The sequence below is a fragment of the Carcharhinus amblyrhynchos genome, chromosome 28 (genome assembly GCF_965287045.1).
Source record: "Carcharhinus amblyrhynchos chromosome 28, sCarAmb.v2.hapA, whole genome shotgun sequence".
Lineage (NCBI taxonomy): Eukaryota > Metazoa > Chordata > Chondrichthyes > Carcharhiniformes > Carcharhinidae > Carcharhinus > Carcharhinus amblyrhynchos.
The window spans coordinates 15195390-15214870 of NC_137351.1; the positions used below are offsets into that span (position 1 = coordinate 15195390).

The window sequence follows — 19481 nt, forward strand, 5'->3', positions numbered from 1 at the left end:
TTTTCTCTGGAATATAGGAGGCTTAGGGGTGATCTTATAGAGGTCTATAAAATAACGAGGGGCATAGATCAGCTAGATAGTCAACGTCTTTTCAAAGGTAGGGGAGTCTAAAAGTTTAAGGTGAGAGGGGAAAGATACAAGAGAGTCCAGAGGGGCAATTTTTTTCACAGAGAATGGTGAGTGCCTGGAACAAGCTGCCAGAGGTAGTAGTAGAAGCGGGTACAATTTTGTCTTTTAAAAAGCATCTGGACAGTTACATGGGTAAGACGGGTACAGAAGGATATGGGCCAAACGCAGGCAATTAGAATTAGGGGTGAATAAAAGGGATGGCATGGACAAGTTGGGCCGAAGGGCCTGTTTCCATGCTATAAACCTCTGACTCTAATCAGTCCATTTTATTTCCTGGTTTAAGGTTTTTGATAACACTTGTGATTGGCTTGATGACATCATCGCAACTCAGAGGCTGGAGATTACCTGAGTCCATGCCAGGTTTAAACAAACATCAGGAAAGGGACAATTCATTTCACAGTGATTGCTATATCCTTGTGGACAGTTTTCTTTCAGTCAGCAGCAAGTGTCATCGCTTCACAAAATCCAGGCAATTGCGCAAGACAATCAAAAGCCCAAAGATGCAAAGAGGTTTCAGGTGAAGAAAATTATTTTGCTTCTTTCATTTGCTCCTTAAACACTCACCTGCGTTATTGATGAGAATGTCAAGGCGTGCTTCAGTTTCCATGATTCTGTCAGCAAATGAACGCACAGACTGAAGTGAGGCCAAATCCAGTTTCTGCACCAGGACATTTCCATTTCCGCTTGTTTTCCTGATCTCATCTGCCGCCTTGTTGGCTTTTCCCAAATCCCGGCAAGCTAATATTACACGAGCCCCTGCAAACACAAAGTGAGACTGTTCGCTTCCTCATTATTAAACCACAACTTACAGCAAAGTAGCACAAGCAAACATTCTGCCCATCTATGCCTGTGCCAGCTCTTTGACTGAGCTATCAAATTAATTCCACTCCCTTTACTCTGCTGTGGTCAAATGGGCCACCCAAGATGGCAATTTGTAAGAGCATGCTGGGATAATTGGACAAATACAGAAACAGACAGACTGCAGCCTCAAAAGAAATTGGACAGCAGTAAACAAGCTGCAGGTGCAGACGCTGGAATACACAGAATATCGGCATCTCATGGACAAAAAACACTCCTGGTCAAACTGGGTCGTTTACCAGACCAGGTTAAAGTCCAACAGGTCTATCTGGTAGCAGAAGCCACTAGCTTTCAGAGCGCTGGTTGCCCCTTCATCAGGTGTGCGAGAGTTCTAATCACAAACAGGGCATATAAAGATACAAACTCAATTTACAGAATAATGATTGGAATGCAAATCTTTACAGCTAATCAATGTGAGTGGAGAGAGCGTTAAGCACAGGTTAAAGAGATATGCATTCCAATCATTATTCTGTAAATTGAGTGTGTCCTTATATGCCCTGTTTGTGATTAGAACTCCCACTTACCTGACAAAGTTGGACTTTATCTGATGTTGTGAGACTTCTTACTGTGTTTACCGCAGTCCAAAGCCGGCATCTCCACATCTTGCTTACCAGTCACAGGGGCACCGTAACCCCTTACGGGGGTGGGGCTTTGGGTACAACCCCAGAGATCAATGTGGTAGCACCTGATTGGACCCTATCGATCAGGGTGAACAAGCCCTAATCAATTGAGTGATAATAACTAAAAAGAGTGCAAAACGAAAGAGGTACAAAAGGGACTGCACAACAGAAGAATCTTTCTCTCTCCCCCCAGTGAGTAAACCACAACAACAGTAACCATCACCAACAACAACCAGCATGAGGAGAGCGACCACAGCCAGAGCATCAGGCCAGACCAAAGGACCAGACTACGCAGAGGACTACAGAGACCAACACAAAGATAAAAGGCCAATATCTGCCTGGTACTTGCCAGTTCACAAAAAAGTTAAATCAAGATCTAGGATTGGACTTGAACTTTAATACTCAGAGATAATTTAGTATTGATTGTGTGGACTATTAATAATTGTTTGTGAATAAATATTGCTGCACTAACAAAAAGTCTACCGTCACGGTGGTAGTGATTAGCACTGCTGCCTCACAGCGCTGGGGATCCAGGTTCGATTCCCGGCTTGGGTCACTGTCTGTGTGGAGTCTGCATATTCTCCCCTTGTCTGCATGGATTTCGTCCGGGTGCTCAGGTTTCCTCCCACAATCCAAAGATGTGCAGGTTAGGTGGACTGACCATGCTCAATTGCCCCTTCCTGTCAGGGTGATTAACAAGGGTAAATGCATGGGGTTCTGGGGTTTGGGCCTGGTGGGATTATGGTCGGTGCAGATTCAATGGGCTGAATGGCCTCCTTCTGTAGAATTCTGTGATTCTAGTCATATTTCTTGGTCCACTGTATTAGGGTTAAAATATGCTGTATGGCAGGTGCAGGCAACATTGCCATAGTAAATTTTTCACTTCAAGTATTTAATGCAAGCAAAGTGATCCCAGAATTGAGAACCAAAGATCAGTCGCCAGCATACATTCCGGCAGTTCCTTCTAACAATAAAAAATTGACAAAATTTATTCCATCAACGGTGGAGCACTTTCCTGAGCTCGTGAAAGGTTCTATGTGGCTTTCATTTCTTACAGGAACAACACAGTAACAGGACATGCAGAATTAGAAGATTCATCATAAATCAAAACCACTCTCACTCAGACCATCAAATATTAGTTGTCATGCATGTTGATATATATAAAAATACAAATAGCCATACATAACAGAGCATTGCAGTTAAGGGCAGCATTACCTCTCTGAGCAAGGTCCCTAGCCGTCTCCTTTCCAATGCCAACATTAGCACCAGTGACGATCACCGTTTTTCCATCCAGTCGTGCTTTACTCTTACAAACCCCACCACAACACCATCGCCGTATAAGAACGAGTCCAATTCCTACAGGATCATTAAGAAAACAGGTCAGTTACATTTCCTGCGCACTGAATAGACTATTGAAGAGTTGAGAACATCTATCCATTCAACCATACAAGGTGCGTTCATGCAGATCAATGCGACAGCCAATGCTTTTTCAGCATCACCCATTTCCAAATCAGTAGCTCCACTTTTCCATCCTGCTATATTGTATCCTGCTTCTGCAAAATTGGGTGGAAATACCCAGGAGAACGCAAAGTCCTTGCCTAAACAGTGCAATGGTGCTCAGTTCCTCAAACCATTGGCAAGAAGCAGTCAAAATTAGACTCGAAGAAAGGGGAATAGCCATCAGCAAATCGGGGGCAGGGAACCCAAACCTCAGAACCTAACTTTTAACATTATCCAGACCCTCATCTACCTGCAGCCATCAGGCCCACAGAAACTGAACATCTGGCAGTTAAAATAGCAGCGAGTGCAAATGCATTAGGAAGCATCTCACTGCTATTTTAACCACATACCGCTAAGTTTTTTAAAATTCATTCATAGGATTTGGACCTCATTGGCCATGACAGCAATTATTGCCCATCCCTAAATGTCCTTCAGGTGGTGGTGGTGGTGGGCGACCTTCTTGAACCGCTGCAGTTCCTGAGGTGTAGGTACACCCATAGTGCTGTTAGGGAGGAAGTACTCCAGGTGGTGGCGTTCCCATGTTTCTATTGCCCTTGTCCTTCTACAGGGTAGCAGTCATGAGTTTGAAAGTTGTTGCCTAAGGAGCTTTGGTAAGTTCTTGCAATACATCTTGTAGATGATATACACTGCTTGCACTGTTTGTCGGAAGAATTGAATGTTTGTGGAAGGAGCACCAGTCAAGCAGGATTTGATTTGGTTGCTGCCACATTTCTGGAGTATTGTTAGAGCTGCACTCAGGTAAGCAGAGAGTACTCAATCACACTCTTGACTTGCATCTTATGGATGGTGGACAAACTTTGGGGATTCAGGTGGTGAGTTACTCGCCACAGGATTCTTAGTTTCTGATATGCTCTTGTAGCCATAAATATTCATATGGTTAGTCCAGTTCAGTTTCTGGACAATGGTAACTCACTGGATGTTGATAATGGAGGGGTGGGGAGGAAATCAGCAATGGTCATGCCATTGAATGTCAAGAGAAGATGGTTAGAGTCTCTCTTGCTGGAGATGGTCATTGCCTGGCACTTGTATGGTGCAAATGTTACTTACTACTTGTCAGCCTAAGCCTGAGTCTTATCCAGGTCTTGCTGCATTTGGACAAGGACTGCTGTGCTATCTGAGTTGTGAATAGTGAACATTTTTCAATCGTCAGCAAATATCCCCACTTCTGACCTTCTGAAGGGAAAGCTATGATGAAGCAGCTTAAGGTGGTTGGGCCTAGGACAGTACCCTGAGGAATTCCTGCAGTGATGCCCTGGAACATTGTTCAAATCATGCTCGATCTTTTAACCTGCAATCCAACACTGTACTCGCTGTTTCAAAGGGTTACGTTCATCAACTTGCAATTATTGGTCAGTGGTTATGTTATTAATGTCCCAAGATGGCTCACAGAAATAGACACCAAGTTAAGAAAGGTTTTCCTGTGAACCAGGTAGGCCCTAAGATCCCTCGGCCCCAGTCACCTGCAGGAATATCCCTCAACTGACTGCCAGAGTGCAGTCCCATAGGTACCTAGCTATGACCTCCTACAGCTGAATTCCCTCTGCTACCCACCAGCCATGAAAGGAGTGACACTCCAAAAGCTTGTGCTACCAAATAAACCTGTTGGACTTTAACCTGGTGTTGTGAGACTTCTTACTGTGCCCACCAGCCAAGCAGTAGATTATACCAGGTTCAGGCAATGTTCCAGGAACTTTATGGAAGCAAAGCCTAGACATCTGTACTGACTTTGTTTCCAGGTGCCCAGACTCCCCAAGTTCACATGCAATATACCGGCACCCAACCATCTTTGAAAATCAGGACCCCCGACTTTGTGATCTCATCTTTTTTATTTATGCCTTTTCCTGTCACACCAGGAATCCCAGGGATGGTGCGAGACAGGAGGCCAAGTAGGTGAGAGAAAAACAGAAGAGAGAATACACTTCTTAAGTGACATTTAACAGAATAAATAAGAATCAATCAATTGCTGGGAGCCTGGAGTTACACTTAAGCCAGACCAGATTCAATCTCTGAAAGACATTAATGAACCAGATGGGTCTTAATGAAAATCCAGTAATTATATGGGCAGCAGTACCAATACTGGCTGTTAATTCCAGATTTATTTCATTAACAGAATTTAAATTTCCCAGCTGCTGTCAAGAAAAGTTTTGAGTTTATACTTCCAAATCATTAGCCAAGACATTAACAATCTCATAATAGAGAGAAGAGGAGGAGAAAGGAAATTAATTTTATTTTCAAACCCAAACAATTCCTCACTCACCCCAAGGAGGCAGGACCAGAGTACATGGACAACTGTGCAAAAAGCAACAAGTATGTGGAGGTTTTGGAGAGAGTACAGAAAAGATTTACCAGGATGTTGTCTGGCATAGAAGGCATTAGATGTGAGGAGAGGTTGGAGAAACTTGGTTTGTTCTCACTGGAATGACAGAGGTTGAGGGGCGACCTGATAGAAGTCTACAAGATTATGAGAGGACGGTTAGAGTGGATAGTCAGAAGCTTTGTTCCAGGGTGGAAGAGTCAATTACAAGGGGGCACAGGTTTAAGGTGCGAGTGTTTAAAGGAGATGTACAAGGCAAGTTTTTTTTTTACACAGAGGGTGGTGGGTGCCTGGAACTCGCTCCTGGTGGAGGTAGTGGAAGCAGATAAGATAGTGAGTTTTAAGGGGCATCTGGACAAATACATGAATAGGGTGGGATATGGTCCCCAGAAGGGTAGGGGGTTTTAGTTAAGTCGGGCAGCACGGTGGAGGGCCGAAGGGCCTGTTCCTGTGTTGTAATTTTCTTTGTTCTTTATGTAGGTGGATCTCAAGAAAGACCTCAGCCCCACCTCAGGAAACAGCAAACCTTTCCTCGTTCTGCCTGAAAATAACACTGCAGGAACTCAGCTAGTTTTAGAATCAAACCAACGCTGCCAGAAAGGAAATGAGAACATTAAAGGACTCCAATATTTACCAATAATTCACAATTGTCTACAAACATTACAGAAAATAAATTAGCTACAACATAAATACTGGAGGCAATTGATGCAAAGTATGTCATCTTCAAAATTAGGAGATGGCTGCAAATCCCAGGAAGATTCAAATTCTAATTAAACAAAGACAAGACAAAGGAGATTACAAGTTTTAAAATGAAAACAGGAACAGCTTTGTGAATTCAGAGATAATTAAACAATAAGAATGAGGGCATAATCATAAAGGCTTTCAAGCAAAGCAGACAGAGTGGGGCAGATAAACATTCAAGCAATATTGCTAAATTGTACTGCAAGTCACTCAGAGAAAAACAACATATGTTTCAGGTTTTCACATTAAAAGGTCAGGGTGTATAAGCAGAGATTTCTATGCAGAGATAGCGAGAGAGAGAGAGACACTAGCTTTAAACACAATGATATGGGGAGAAGGGGATGCCCTCTGCTCTCCACTCTAAGGAATGAATTGATAAAAAAGATAGTACAAGATAGTGAAAGAACTTGGAAATGCTAGAAAACTCAGCAGGTCTGACAGCATCTGTGGAGAGAGAAATTGAGTTAATGTTTAGCGTTATGACTCTTCTTCAGAACTGTTCATCTTTCTACGTAGGCGGCCAGGACTGAGTTTATCCAGCATTTTCTATTTTTATTTCAAATTTCCAACATTTGCAGCGATTTGCTCTTATTTGGGAAAGACACAAGCTGTTTCCAGCGATTGAGATGCAGAACATGCTAAGAGGGAGGAAAGCCTGCTGGAATGCAACAAGATCTTTTCTATATTGAGACTGAACTCTGATGAAGAAAACACAACCAAACTGGAATGTTTCCCAGGAGGAAGCTGCTGTGTGCCAGAAATGGCCCAGAGAGGCAGCATCGTCAACAAGGAAACCTTCCCTACCCCTTGCTTGACCGCGAGTCCCCTCCAGTCCCTCCCCCAATCGCTAATTTGAATGCTTGGGACTATTCTTTCAGCAATGCCTTACTGGGCAGCACTCTTGCTCCTTACATTCATATGCTAATGGCTTCAACTCCTGAGTCCACAACCTTGTCAGAATCTCCAGTACTGTGCAGAATATGTGCTGCACTGAATGTGAAGCAACCCTTTGCATGAGACCTTAGACAGGAATCCATCTGCAACCTCAGACACTGCTTTGAAAAGAAGGGAAGGTCTATCCAGTTTCCCGGCTACTATTTGTTCCTCATAACCATTAAAGGAAGTTAATCTGGTTATTGCAATGTAGTTCTGTGTGCAAACTGACTGCCGCAATTTTCTACATTACAACAGCAGCTAAAATTACTAATAAAGTTACTAATTTGACTTGTACTTTGGGACACCCTGAGATGATGGTGCTATATAAGTGCAAATTATTTCTTCTGATCCCTGATGGCAGCCTCCTACTGTTCAACCTTCCACCCCCACATGCTGGCCAGCTAGAACATCCCATTGAGAGTGGGTGGGGGAACAAGGCCAGGCTTCAATGCAGCAGATTATTCATTCGGCTTCTGAACAGCTCCAGATTAGGAAGCCCTGAGGAGGTAGGGAAGAGTTGAGCAGGGTGGGCAGTGATGCTGCAGCTTGGTTCAAACATTTTAGATTGATGCCCTACTTACAATATTGAAACACAGGCCCAGTATCGAATTGCACTGTTGGTGGTACCATTTTCCGATGGGTTATTCTTCCGAAGCCATCGGGCTAACATTAAAAAGTTCCGTGACAGGACCCGAAGGTCAGCAGAGTATTTCCTTACTGACATTCCTCCCTTAGCTACCAGCAGTCAAACATGTTTCGACAATTTTGATGTTTATAGATTGGGTGCCATGATTGTAGGTCAGTAACTACACAAAACATAATTAAGTATTTTTGAAAAACCTTGGGACATCTAAAGAAAATGATGCACTAAGCCCTTTTTAACCGCTGAGGCCTTTTCATCAGAAGAGGAAAAAGAAAGAAAATTCTGAGCAGAAAACACCACAGAAATACGATAAATGACCCAAGTCCAAAGTACAGCTTAAGTGGATTAGCTGTGGTAAATGCGCAGGATTCCAGGGATAAGCCTGGGTAAGATACTCCAGAAAGAGAAAGGAGTATTTTTGAAATTTAAAGCAGGTACGGTGGCAAGCACTGCTACCTCACAGCACCAGGGTCTTGGGTCACTGTGTGGAGTTTGCACAGGTTTCCTTCCGCAGTCCAACGATGTGCAGGTTAGGTAGATTGGCTATGCTAAATTGACCTAGTTTCAGGCAATTAGCAGGGTAAATACGTGGGGTTAGGGGATAGGGTGGGATTATTCAGTGCAGACTCGATGGGCCGAATGGTCTCCTTCTGTACCATAGGGACTCTATAATAAAGGAAGATAAACCCAGCTAGAAGCTGTGTTTCAGATATAAAAAGGAGAAAAGAAAGGACAGGCTGACACTCAGGTTCCCAATCCAAGCACAGCCAGTATTGGGGGGGGGGAGACAGAGAGAGAGAGCGCGCGCGCGGGCGGGCGCACAGAGAGTCATTGGTAGCAGTGCCTGCACTGGTGGGCTCAGGCAGCAAGGTCTGGAAGTTTTTGGAACAGGAATTTGAAAGTAATGCAGATAGAGTTTTTTTTTAAAAAATCGGTCCCATTGGAGCTAGTGGTAAAATTGGCAAAAAGGTCCATAGAACATAGAACATAGAACATAGAACATTACAGCGCGGAACAGGCCCTTCGGCCCACAATGTTGCGCCGACCAGTCTTATTATTAAAAAAAAACATTGACCCACTAATCTAAACCAATCCCTTTTCGTCCATAAACCTATCCAGCTAGGAGAGGTAAGCAGACTTTCCAAAGAGTCACAATAAAGGGGAAAATGGCGGAAACTGACAAAATCTTTCACCAATTAAAAAAAAGTCTTAAAACTTAAAATAAAAGGGTTCAAGGAGGAGGAGCTGTAATTTCTCCTGGCAAAAGCACAGGAAAGCAGAGATACAACAGCTATATGTTTTTTAGAAACTGACAGTCTTAAAGCAGCAATGCATTCAAAGAGGTAATGCTTTTAAAGTTGTGCAACATTTAATGCACCAACCATGCGGAGGACAAGGGACTGGAAAATCAGAGAAGACCCCAGATAAAGAACAAAGATCAGTGCAGCACAGGAAACAGGCCCTTTGGCCCTCCAAACCTGTCCCATACATTGATCCAATTAGACCATTCATTTGTATCCCTCCATTCCCAGGCTGCTCATGTGACTATCCAGGTAAATCTTAAACAATGCCAGCATGTCTGCCTCCACCACCCTACTTGGCAGCGCATTCCAGGCCCCCACCACACTCTGCGTAAAAAACGTCCCTCTGGTATCAGAGTTATACCTCGCCTCTCTCACCTTGACCCTGTGACCCCTCGTGATCATCACCTCTGACCTGGGAAGAAGCTTCCCACTATTCACCCTATCTATACCCTTCATAATTTTGTACCCCTCTATTAGGTCTCCCCTCATTCTCCGTCTTTCCAGGGAGTACAACCCCAGTTTACCCAATCTCTCCTCATAGCTATGACCCTCCATACCAGGCAACATCCTGGTAAACCTTCACTGCTCTCTCTCTAAAGCCTCCACGTCCTTCTGGTAATGTGGCGACCAGAATTGGATGCAGTACTCCAAACGTGGCCTAACCAGCATTCTATATAGCTGCATCATCAGACTCCAGCTTTTATACTCTATGCCCTGTCCTATCAAGGCAAGCATACCATACGCATTCTTCACCACCTTCTCCACCTGTGCTACCACCTTCAGGGATTTGTGGATTTGCACACCCAGGTCCTTCTGTGTTTCTATACTCTTGATGACCCTGCCATTTATTGTATAGCTCCCCTCTACATTAGCTCTTCTAAGATAGAGAACAACTCAAAAAAAAGCAACGCAAGACCTCAAAGGAGGAAATTCAGACTTCAAGCAAGAGGCAACACCAAACACAGAGTAAGCAGCACAAGTCCCTTGACAGCAAGGGACCAAAAGACCCCAGGAGGGCAGCAGGGAAGGATCCTAAAGAGCTGAAAGCAAAACTAAACTGTATCCCTCCTTTTGTATTATAATGAGAAACAATGATATACAAGCAAATAATAAAGCTGTCATCAGACAAAGTAAAATAGGCCACAGCAGCAAAGGAACTAAGGATGAAGAGAAAAGCATTGGCTAAACTTTACTGAGAATTACAGCAACTAAAAATGAGGGAAAACTTTGTGACCCATAATTTAAATGGGAAGCGACTCTGCTACATGAAACCTAAGGGGGAAAAAAAGCAAGCAATGTGAAAAAGGTGGAAGTGGCTAGGAAATCTGTTTAAGCCAGTTATGAACTGTACAGCAGTCGGCAGCAAGTGGTGAAGGACCTGGAATTGGAGCCTGGTAGTGTGAATAAAAGGTAAAAAGGGTTGAGAGGAAAACAAAGTTCAAACAGAACTCAGCAACGGGAACGTGAGAACAGCCAAGGAAATCCCATGTAAATCAGTTTTGCGATCGGTGAGGGAACTGCTTGTCTCAATGTAGAAGCACAATGATCCATGGTGCTTATCTATGACAACTTGCATCATCTACCGCATGACTCACCGTGCTGAAGCAGAAATTAGAACAGTTATCATTCACCAGAGCCATATTGGGAATTCTCTAGCAACCCAACTGAATAATCGAACTACCAGCTGTAATAATACAGCTTTATTATTTGCTTGTATTTCATTATAATACAAAAGGAGGGATACAGTTTAGTTTTGCTTTCAGCTCTTTAGGATCCTTCCCTGCCGCCCTCCTGGGGTCTTTTGGTCCCTTGCTGTCAAGGGACATGTGCTGCTTACTCTGTGTTTGGTGTTGCCTCTTGCTTGAGGTCTGAATTTCCCCCTTTGAGGTCTTGCATTGCTGTTATGGGGAAAACATAAATGAGCTGGAGAAATTGGCAGCAGAAATGGTCCAGTGATTGAGGGTGCTGTGGGGAATGCAGAAATGGACAAGCTCAAAGACAGAACAGAACTGCTGATCAAGTTAGCAATTCAGGAGAACTGCCTAATGAAAAAAAAAGACAAGGAAGAAAGAAATGTTGAACAAAGAAGTACAGTTTTGATGCAACTACAACAAAAAGCGAGCATGGCAGTTGTCAGGACATTTGCACAGCATAAGTAGGAAGAGATTGTTATCAAATGTGCGATGAGAATGATGGACTCAGCTTGGCACGAATCTCAAACAGATAAATTGAATGGATTGCGAAAACAGATGCATGGAATAAAGAAAAATCTCATGGTCCACGCAGAAGATTGGTCGATACAGAAGATGGAAGGTAGAGATTGATAAATTAAGCCACTCAGCTAAAGGAGATATGCTAGACAGAACTAGATAAAGCAGCAATTCAGGCAGAGAAGGAAACTGAGATTACATGCCAGAACAAGATTGCTGAAATGGTCACACTAATAGAAACACAAAAACCAATGTAATAACATGGTTGACAGAAAACATCCCGAATAGAAATGCTAGGAAGAGAAGAAACTTTATCATGTGACCTAAGGACCAGAAACAGAGTATCACAACCATTTCCTTCACAAGTGACAAACCGAGATTGTGCAAGCAGTGTCAAGACAAGACTACGTTATATTGTGATGATGGTACCTGCACGTATTGTTGGTTCAGTTACTTGACAGAGTAAAGAGGCAATGAAAAATTGCAGAGTGACACTGTCCACAAAGTATCTTAGTCAATGCATAGTCCAGAACTGAACTTGGAAAACAGCAAGCGTGTATGGAAAAATGACTTGCAAGTGTAAATTTGGAACTGTGCACAGCTGAAGCTTTCTAGAAATGGTGTTATGCTTAATAAAAGCCTCAAGATCTGTCCATTGAACAATCACTACATTAATTTACAAACGTTTAACTTCCTAATACAATACTTACTTAGAATGTGGGTTGAGGAAATTGATTTTGAAGATTGTATAAGAAAGTTAAAAGCGGAGTAATGCCGTGTTTGTGATGTCTGTCACTTTAAGACAGTACAGCAGAAGTGAGCCACCTGACTTGGAAGAAACAGAGTGATCACACCAGAGGGTGCGGTCTTCTCTCAGGCAGAATCATTGAGAAGCCACATTGTGAGCGCATAAAGACTGGAGATACTGCTCCAGGGCAGCCAAGGGCTGCAACCTCCATACCAAGTTCTCCGATCAATAAATACCTTTTGGTCCTAACAAAGTCTGAAATCTCTCAACAATGCCATAATAGCCTCTAAATAACACAGAAGTGTTAGTGAGGGATCACATTGAGACCAGCGACCATAATTCCATTATTTTTAAGATAGCTATGGAGAATGATAGGTCTGCCAAACATTAAAATTTTAAACTGGAGCAAGGCCAATTTTGGTAGTATCAGGCAGGAACTTTCAAAAGTTGATTGGGGGTGTCTGTTGGCAGACATGTCTGTTAAGTGGGTGGCTTTCAGAAGTGTGTTAACCAGGGTTCAGGGTAAGCACGTTCCTTTTAGAGTGAAGGGCAAGGCTGGTAGAGGAGGGAACCCTGGATGACTCGGATGTTGAGGGCCTGGTCAAAAACAAGGAGGTAGCATATGACAAGCATAGGCAGTTGGGATGAAGTGGATCCCTTGAAGAGTATGGAGGTTGTCAAAGTAGATTTAAGAAATAAATCAGGAGGGCAAAAAGGGGACATGAGATTGCTTTGGCAGATAAGGCAAGGAGAATCCAAAGAGCTTCTACAAATACATAAAAGGTAAAAGAATAACTAGGGAGAGAGTAGGGCCTCTTAAGGGCCAACAAGTCATCTATGCGCGGATCTACAAGAGATGAGTGAGATCTTAAATGAATGTTTCTCATCAATTTTTATTGTTGAGAAAAGCACGGATGGAGGACTTGGGGAAATAAATAGTGATGTCTTGAGGCGTGTATGTATTACAGAAAAGTTGCTGGAAGTGTTAAAGCACATCAAGGTAAATAAATGCCTGGGCCCTGATGAAATATATCCCAGCACATTGCGGGAGGATAGGGAGGAAATTGCAGGTTCCCCTAGCAGAGATATTTGAATCATTGACAGTCACAGGTGAAGTGACTGAAGATTGGAGGGTAACAAATCTTGTGCCTTTGCTTAAGAATGGCTACAGTGAAAACCTTGGGAACTACAGGCCAGCGAGTCTAACATCTTAGTGGGTAAATTGTTGGAAGGTATTCTGAGAGACAGAACCTATAGGTATTTAGAGAGGCAAGGACTGACTAAGGACAGTCAACATGGCTTTTTGAGTGGAAAATCATATCTCAAATTTGATTGATTTTTTTTGAAGGGGTAACCAAGAAGGTAGATGAGGGCAGTGCAGTTGACATTGTCTACCTGGACTTTAGCAAGGCTTTTGACAAGGTACTACATGGTAAGTTGTTGCATAAGGTTAAATCTCACAGAATCCACGGTGAAGTAGCCAATTGGATAAAATTAGCTTGATGGCAGAAATCAGAGGATGGTTGTCGAGGGTTGTTTTTCAAATTAGAGGCCTGTGACCAGCGGTGTGCCTCAGAAATTGGTGCAGAGTACAGATAACTATTACTTGTTATTCATGTTAAATGATTTGGATTAGAATTTATGGGCATCGTCAGTAAGTGCATAGTGGACAGTGAAGAAGGTTATTTAGGATTGCAATGGAATCCTGACCAATTGGGCTGACGAAGGGCAGATGGAGTTTAATTTAGATAAATGCGAAGTGATGCGTTTTGGTAGATCGAACCAGGGCAGGACTTACTCAGTTAATGGTAGGGTGTTGGGGAGAATTATAGAATGAAGAAGTCTAGGAGTACACATTCATAGCTCCTTGAAAGTGGAGTCACAGGTAGACAGGGTAGTGAAGAAGGTATTCGGCATGCTTGGTTTCATTGGTCAGAACATTGAATAGAGGAGTTGGACGTCTTGTTGAAGTTGTATAAGACATTGGAAAGATCACACTTGGAATACGGTGTACAGTTCTATAATAAAGTGACCAGAAAGGATATTAAACGAGAAAAAGTGCAGAAAAGATTTACTGGGATGCAACCAGGGACTTGACAGTTTGTTGGAGAGGCTGGATAGACTGGGGCTTTTTTCCCTATGGTGTATGAGACTTAGGGGTGAACTTTTTGAGGTCTATAAAATAAGGGGCATAGATAAGGTAGGCAGTCAGTATCTTTTCCCAAAGGTAGAGTAGTCTAAAACTAGAGGGCAAAGGTTTAAGATGAGAGGGGCGAGATACAAAAGGGTCCAGAGGGACAATGTTTTCACTCAGCAGATGGTGAGTGTCTGGAACAAACTGCCAGAGCAGATACAACTCTGTCTTTTAAAAAGCATTTGGACAGTTGTATGGGTAAGATTGGTATAGAGGGATATGGGCCAAATGCAGGCAATTGAGACTAGCTTAGTGGTAAAAACTAGACGGCATGGAAAAATTGGGCCGAAGGGTCTGTTTCCGTGCTGTAAACCTCTGACTCTATGTGAGAGAGGTGTGTGTGTGTGTGTGTGTGTGTGTTTGAAGGTGTTCCTTGGTAAGAAATGTTAGTGCAGCATTGTCAACATAGGGTAACTTCAAGCATGGCACACATTTGTCTTGGACCTGAGGCGAGCATGAACAGCTCAGTTCTGGTCTGGAAGTGGACACATACTGTTCATGGCCTAAAGACCTATGACTGTAGCAAAGAGCAGAATATGTCAGTGTCTCAGCGACCCTGTGGATTAAGGGTGCCAATGTTGCCCTGTCATAGCTGGCCTTTCTCAACATGCTGTCGTGGAATCACATTCAGTGGACAGCCCATCTTCTCCTGAAACTTAAACAGATCACCTCAACTCACGCGGTGAGATCAACGAAGGCAATAATTGTCTCCATCGTTTGCAGGATTTCTCCTGCAGCTGCTGGACTGAGATCACATCGATTGTAGGCTTTCCAGTTCTGAAAGCACACTGGGATTTGGGATAGAGGTGTTCAACCAAGATCTGCAGTCTGCTGATACTTCCCAAGATGCTGACCAGGGAGTGACATCGATGGTTGTTGCAATTGCTGCAGTCATTTAAGGCTGATACTCGGACAGCATTTCTGCTTTAAGAGAAACATTTTCAATGGTTGCACTCTGACCCATGTCCTGTGAAGGAATGAAATTGTGTGTTGATGCTGGTTGTAGCACAAATGCAGCCTAAGCCACCCAAAGCCACAATACTCTTGTCAGTATTCGCTAGAATTACAGCACAGATACTCTAACCAACATTCCAAACTATTGCAAATAAACACTGAAGGTGTGGTAGACAGTGTTCGGTATGCAGAATCACTCCTCTCACCTGAAGACAAATTGGCAAACTTCTTTTAAAGGTTTGCTAACTTAAAGTGAAGTTTCCTTTAAACAGGGAAATGGTGGAGTGCAGCCTGTCACAGTTACATTTGTATCATGGAGTTTGTGCAATCTTAAAGTACATTTCAGACAACAGTGGGTAAAGGAAACAGTGTGGCAAGATCACAACCAATCGATTGTGTTTGTCCTCATTGGAACAGGGCAATAAAGTCATAACACACCATTATAACTGAATCAAAAAAATGAAATTTGCAGAAGCTGCAAATCTAAAATGGTGGAATCCCTCAGCAGTGCATGGAGGAATGATGTAGGGCCAGTGTTTCAGATAGAGAGTTTATCACAATTCATCACCTTGCAATCTATTTCCACAGATGCTACTTGACCTGGTTTCGCACCAGCGATTTTAGTTAGAACATAGAAAAACTACAGCACAAACAGGCCTTTTGGCCCATAAGTTGCACCAAACACGTCCCTACCTACTCGGCTCACCTATAACCCTCTATCTTACTAAGTCCTAAGTATTTATCCAAAAGTCTCTTAAAAGACCCTATCGAATCCACCTCCACCACCACTGCCAGCAGCCGATTCCACACACCCACCACCCTCTAGGTGAAAAACTTACCCCTGACATCTCCTCTGTACCTACTCCCCAGCACCCTAAACGTGTGTCTTGTGGCAGCCATTTCAGCCCCGGGAAAAAGCCTCTGAGAATCCACTCGATCAATACCTCTCAAAATCTTATACACCACTATCAGGTCACCTCTCATCCTTTGTCTCTCTAAGGAGAAAAGACCAACCTGTCTCAACCTACCCTCATAAGGCATGCCATCTAATCCAGGCAACATCCTTGTAAATCTCCTCTGCATCCTTTCTATGGCTTCCACATCCTTCCTGTAATGAAGCGAACAGAACTGAGCACAGGACTCCAAGTGGGATCTGACCAGGGTCTTATACAGCTGCAGCATTATTTCCCGATGCCTAAACTCAATTCCTCTATTGGTGAAGGCAAGTTGTTATTTAAAGAACAGTATTGGTGTAGAGAGATGGATGTAATGCTTCCAATGCCTGGGTGAAGAGAGTTAACAAGCTTTCCACTTGTGTGTGCAAGTCTCATCTTCAGCTCCACTGCTGGCTAGCAGCAACCCAAAAGGGAGAGCCAAATGTGTTCTTGCTATATTCAATCATGGGGCAAGAGGGCAGCAGACACGGAGGGGCGAGTAGGGGCAGCAAGCAGGCACACAAGGGGACTGTGTGTGTGTGTGAGAGCGCGCGAGAGAGAGCGTGAGAGTTGTGTATGTGGTGAGAGGTGGAGGATTGGAGGGGCGCGCGCACACTTTGGGGCCGGGGAGGGGACTTTTTCTCCATGAAACAAAGCAAAATTCTTGATAAAACTGCTCCAAATGTTGCCTGCTAAATTAAGGTCTGAGCTTATCGTTTTAGATAGAAAAGTTCATGATTTGAAAAGATAACCAACCAAACAGCACTTCAACTGCTCGCTCTGCACGAGACAGCTCTGTGTGGAGTAGGATGAATGCAGCCTATTTGGAAGCTTTGAGCATTAGGATCCAGATTTCTATCCAGTTAAAGTAATAAGCAGTGTTGTAATGTGAGGGAGGAGAACTAGTTTTTCCTGATCCCGTAGCTTAATGTATAACTTTTCAATAAGTTGTTTTATTGTTGGTTTGCACTCTTGGTTTGTAGATTAAGTTAAACATTAGGTTATGTTGTTTTCTTTACTGGTTCAGTTTGCTTGCAGATAATGGCAAGCACCAGTGGTTCCAACTAATATGATTTTAAGCAGAGTTAAGAGAATTTAATTCCCTGTTTTTGTCTCTGACAGTTGGTGCTATTATCAGCCTTGGCCGTCATTGATGTAACAATTTCGGAATGAAGCCCGAATATCCATGGTATCCCGTGGTTCTGTTCTGGAATTCCATCTGTTGTCTGTAACCTATGTGGTTCCTTCTTGACACTTGAGGTTTCTTGTTCCTTCAGATAGAGGAATTATATTGGAAGACGTGGAGGGACAGCTTCATGCACACAACCCCAATATTTGTATTGTAAAGTTGTATAGAATATACAATACAGACGCAACTAGCCTGTGTTGGTGTTTATAATTTACAAGCGTCCGCTCTTCTGTTCACCTCTTCTCTGCCTTACGGTTTATCATTCTGTTCACTTTTCTCTCATTTACTCACCTAGTTTTCTTTTGAAACTATCTAACTATTTTCCTTCATCATTTCCTGTGGTAACGCATATCATGTTCTATCCTTGTGTATCACAACCCTCTTTGGCTTGATTGCTGTGCTCCCGATATCAGCAGTCATGGACCACAATGCCGTTGAAACCAAGAGAAGGTTGGTTGCTGCCTGCACTCATGATGTAAATGTTACTTGCCGTTTCTCAGCCCAAGCATGAATGTTGTCTGGGTTCTGTTGCAAGCAGGTTTCTGAGACGTTACAAATGGCACTGAACACCCTGTAATCCTTGGTGAACATTTTCAATTCTAATCCTTATGACGGAGGGAAAGTCACTGAAGCAGCTGAATATGGTCGAGCTTAGAACAACATCCTGAAGAATCAATGAATTGTCACAGCACAGAGGAAGCCATTTGACCCATTGTGTCTGTGCTGTTAATCTGCAAGAACAACTCATCTAGTCCCATTCCCCAGCTCCTTCTCTGTCACTCTGCTTGTCCTACTCTTCAGCTGCTTATCCTCCACTCTTTAGAAAGTCAGAACTGAACTGGGCTGCAGTGTACACTTAGGCTCTGCATTCCAGATCCTAACCACTCACCTAAACTCTCTTCATACATGCCACTTTTGATTCTTTTGCCATTCATTTTATTTTTGTGCTCTGTGACAAAGGGTCTGCACCTGAAATATTCAGACAAGGCTTTCCAAACTAGGGTTGCAGCCCCATGGGATCACAAGATGAGGTTTGGAAAGTGTGTTCTGAGGTAGCAATTTTATTTTCACTATTCATTTGTGGGACATGGGTGTCGCAGGCTGGCCAGCATTTATGGTCCAACCCTACTTGCCTTTGAGCAGTTGAATCTCAACCACATTGCTGTAGTTCTGGAGTCACATGGAGGCCAGATCAGGTAACCTCAATGCTTTCCACCATCAAGCTTGAGATCATTAGAACAAAAATAAAGTTAAGGAATCTGACCAGTTATAACTGGCTCTGATATTTCACTTGTGCTTTTTTTTCAAAAGTTATATTTTTTTTGTTGGGACGGACAGTGGTGGCTTAACAACTTGCCAGTAATTTTTACCCATTCCCCACCAAAAAAATTACTTGTCCAGGAAAGAAAGGCTGAACACCGAAACTAGAATTTAAATCAATCTGGTTCAATGGTGAGTGCAGGAGGGCATGGCAGGAGCAGCACCAGGCATACCTAACACTGAGGTGTCAACCTGGCGAAGCTACTAAACAGGACTACTTGCATGACAAACAGAATAAACAGCAAGTAAGAGAGAAAGCGCCAAGCGATCCCACAACCAATGGATCAGATCTAAGCTCTGCAGCCCTGCTGCATCTATTCGTGAATGGTGGACGATAATTAAATAACTCACTGTAGGAGGAGGCTCCACAAATATCCCCATCCTCAATGATGGAGGAGTCCAGCACATCAGTGTAAAAGATAAGGCTGAAGCATTCGCCACAATCTTCAGCCAGAAGTGCCAAGTGGATGATCCATCTCAGCCTCCTGAGGTCCCCAGCATCTCAGATGCCAGTATCCAGCTGACTAAATTCACTCCACGATATCAAGAAATGGGTGAAGGCATCAGATACTGCAACGGCCACGGGCCCTAATATATTCTAGTAATAGTACTGAAGACTTGTGCTCCAGAACTTGACGCTCCCCTAGTCAAGCTATTCTAGTACAAACTACAGTGCTGGCATCTATCCAGCAATGTGGAACAAGAAACAGGTCAAGTTCTATCCAGTCAATTACCCCCATCACCCTACTCTTGATCATCAGTAAAGGGGCGGCACAGTGATTAGCACTGCTGCCTCACAGTGCCAGGGACGCGAGTTTGATTCCTGGCTTGGGTCACTGTCTGTGTGGAGTTTCCACGTTCTCAT

General features: G+C 43.4%; 1 protein-coding gene across 1 annotated transcript in view; it reads right to left on the bottom strand.

The window, feature by feature from the left end:
* Positions 1-19481, bottom strand: part of LOC145359467 (retinol dehydrogenase 13) — a 38592-nt gene that overhangs the window by 17629 nt on the left and 1482 nt on the right. The window contains exons 2-3 of the mRNA XM_080214034.1: positions 2823-2963; positions 694-885 (exon numbers count right to left, since the gene is read on the bottom strand). Coding sequence (XP_080070160.1) covers positions 694-885; positions 2823-2963 — 333 coding nt within the window. The remainder of the gene's footprint in view (positions 1-693; positions 886-2822; positions 2964-19481) is intronic.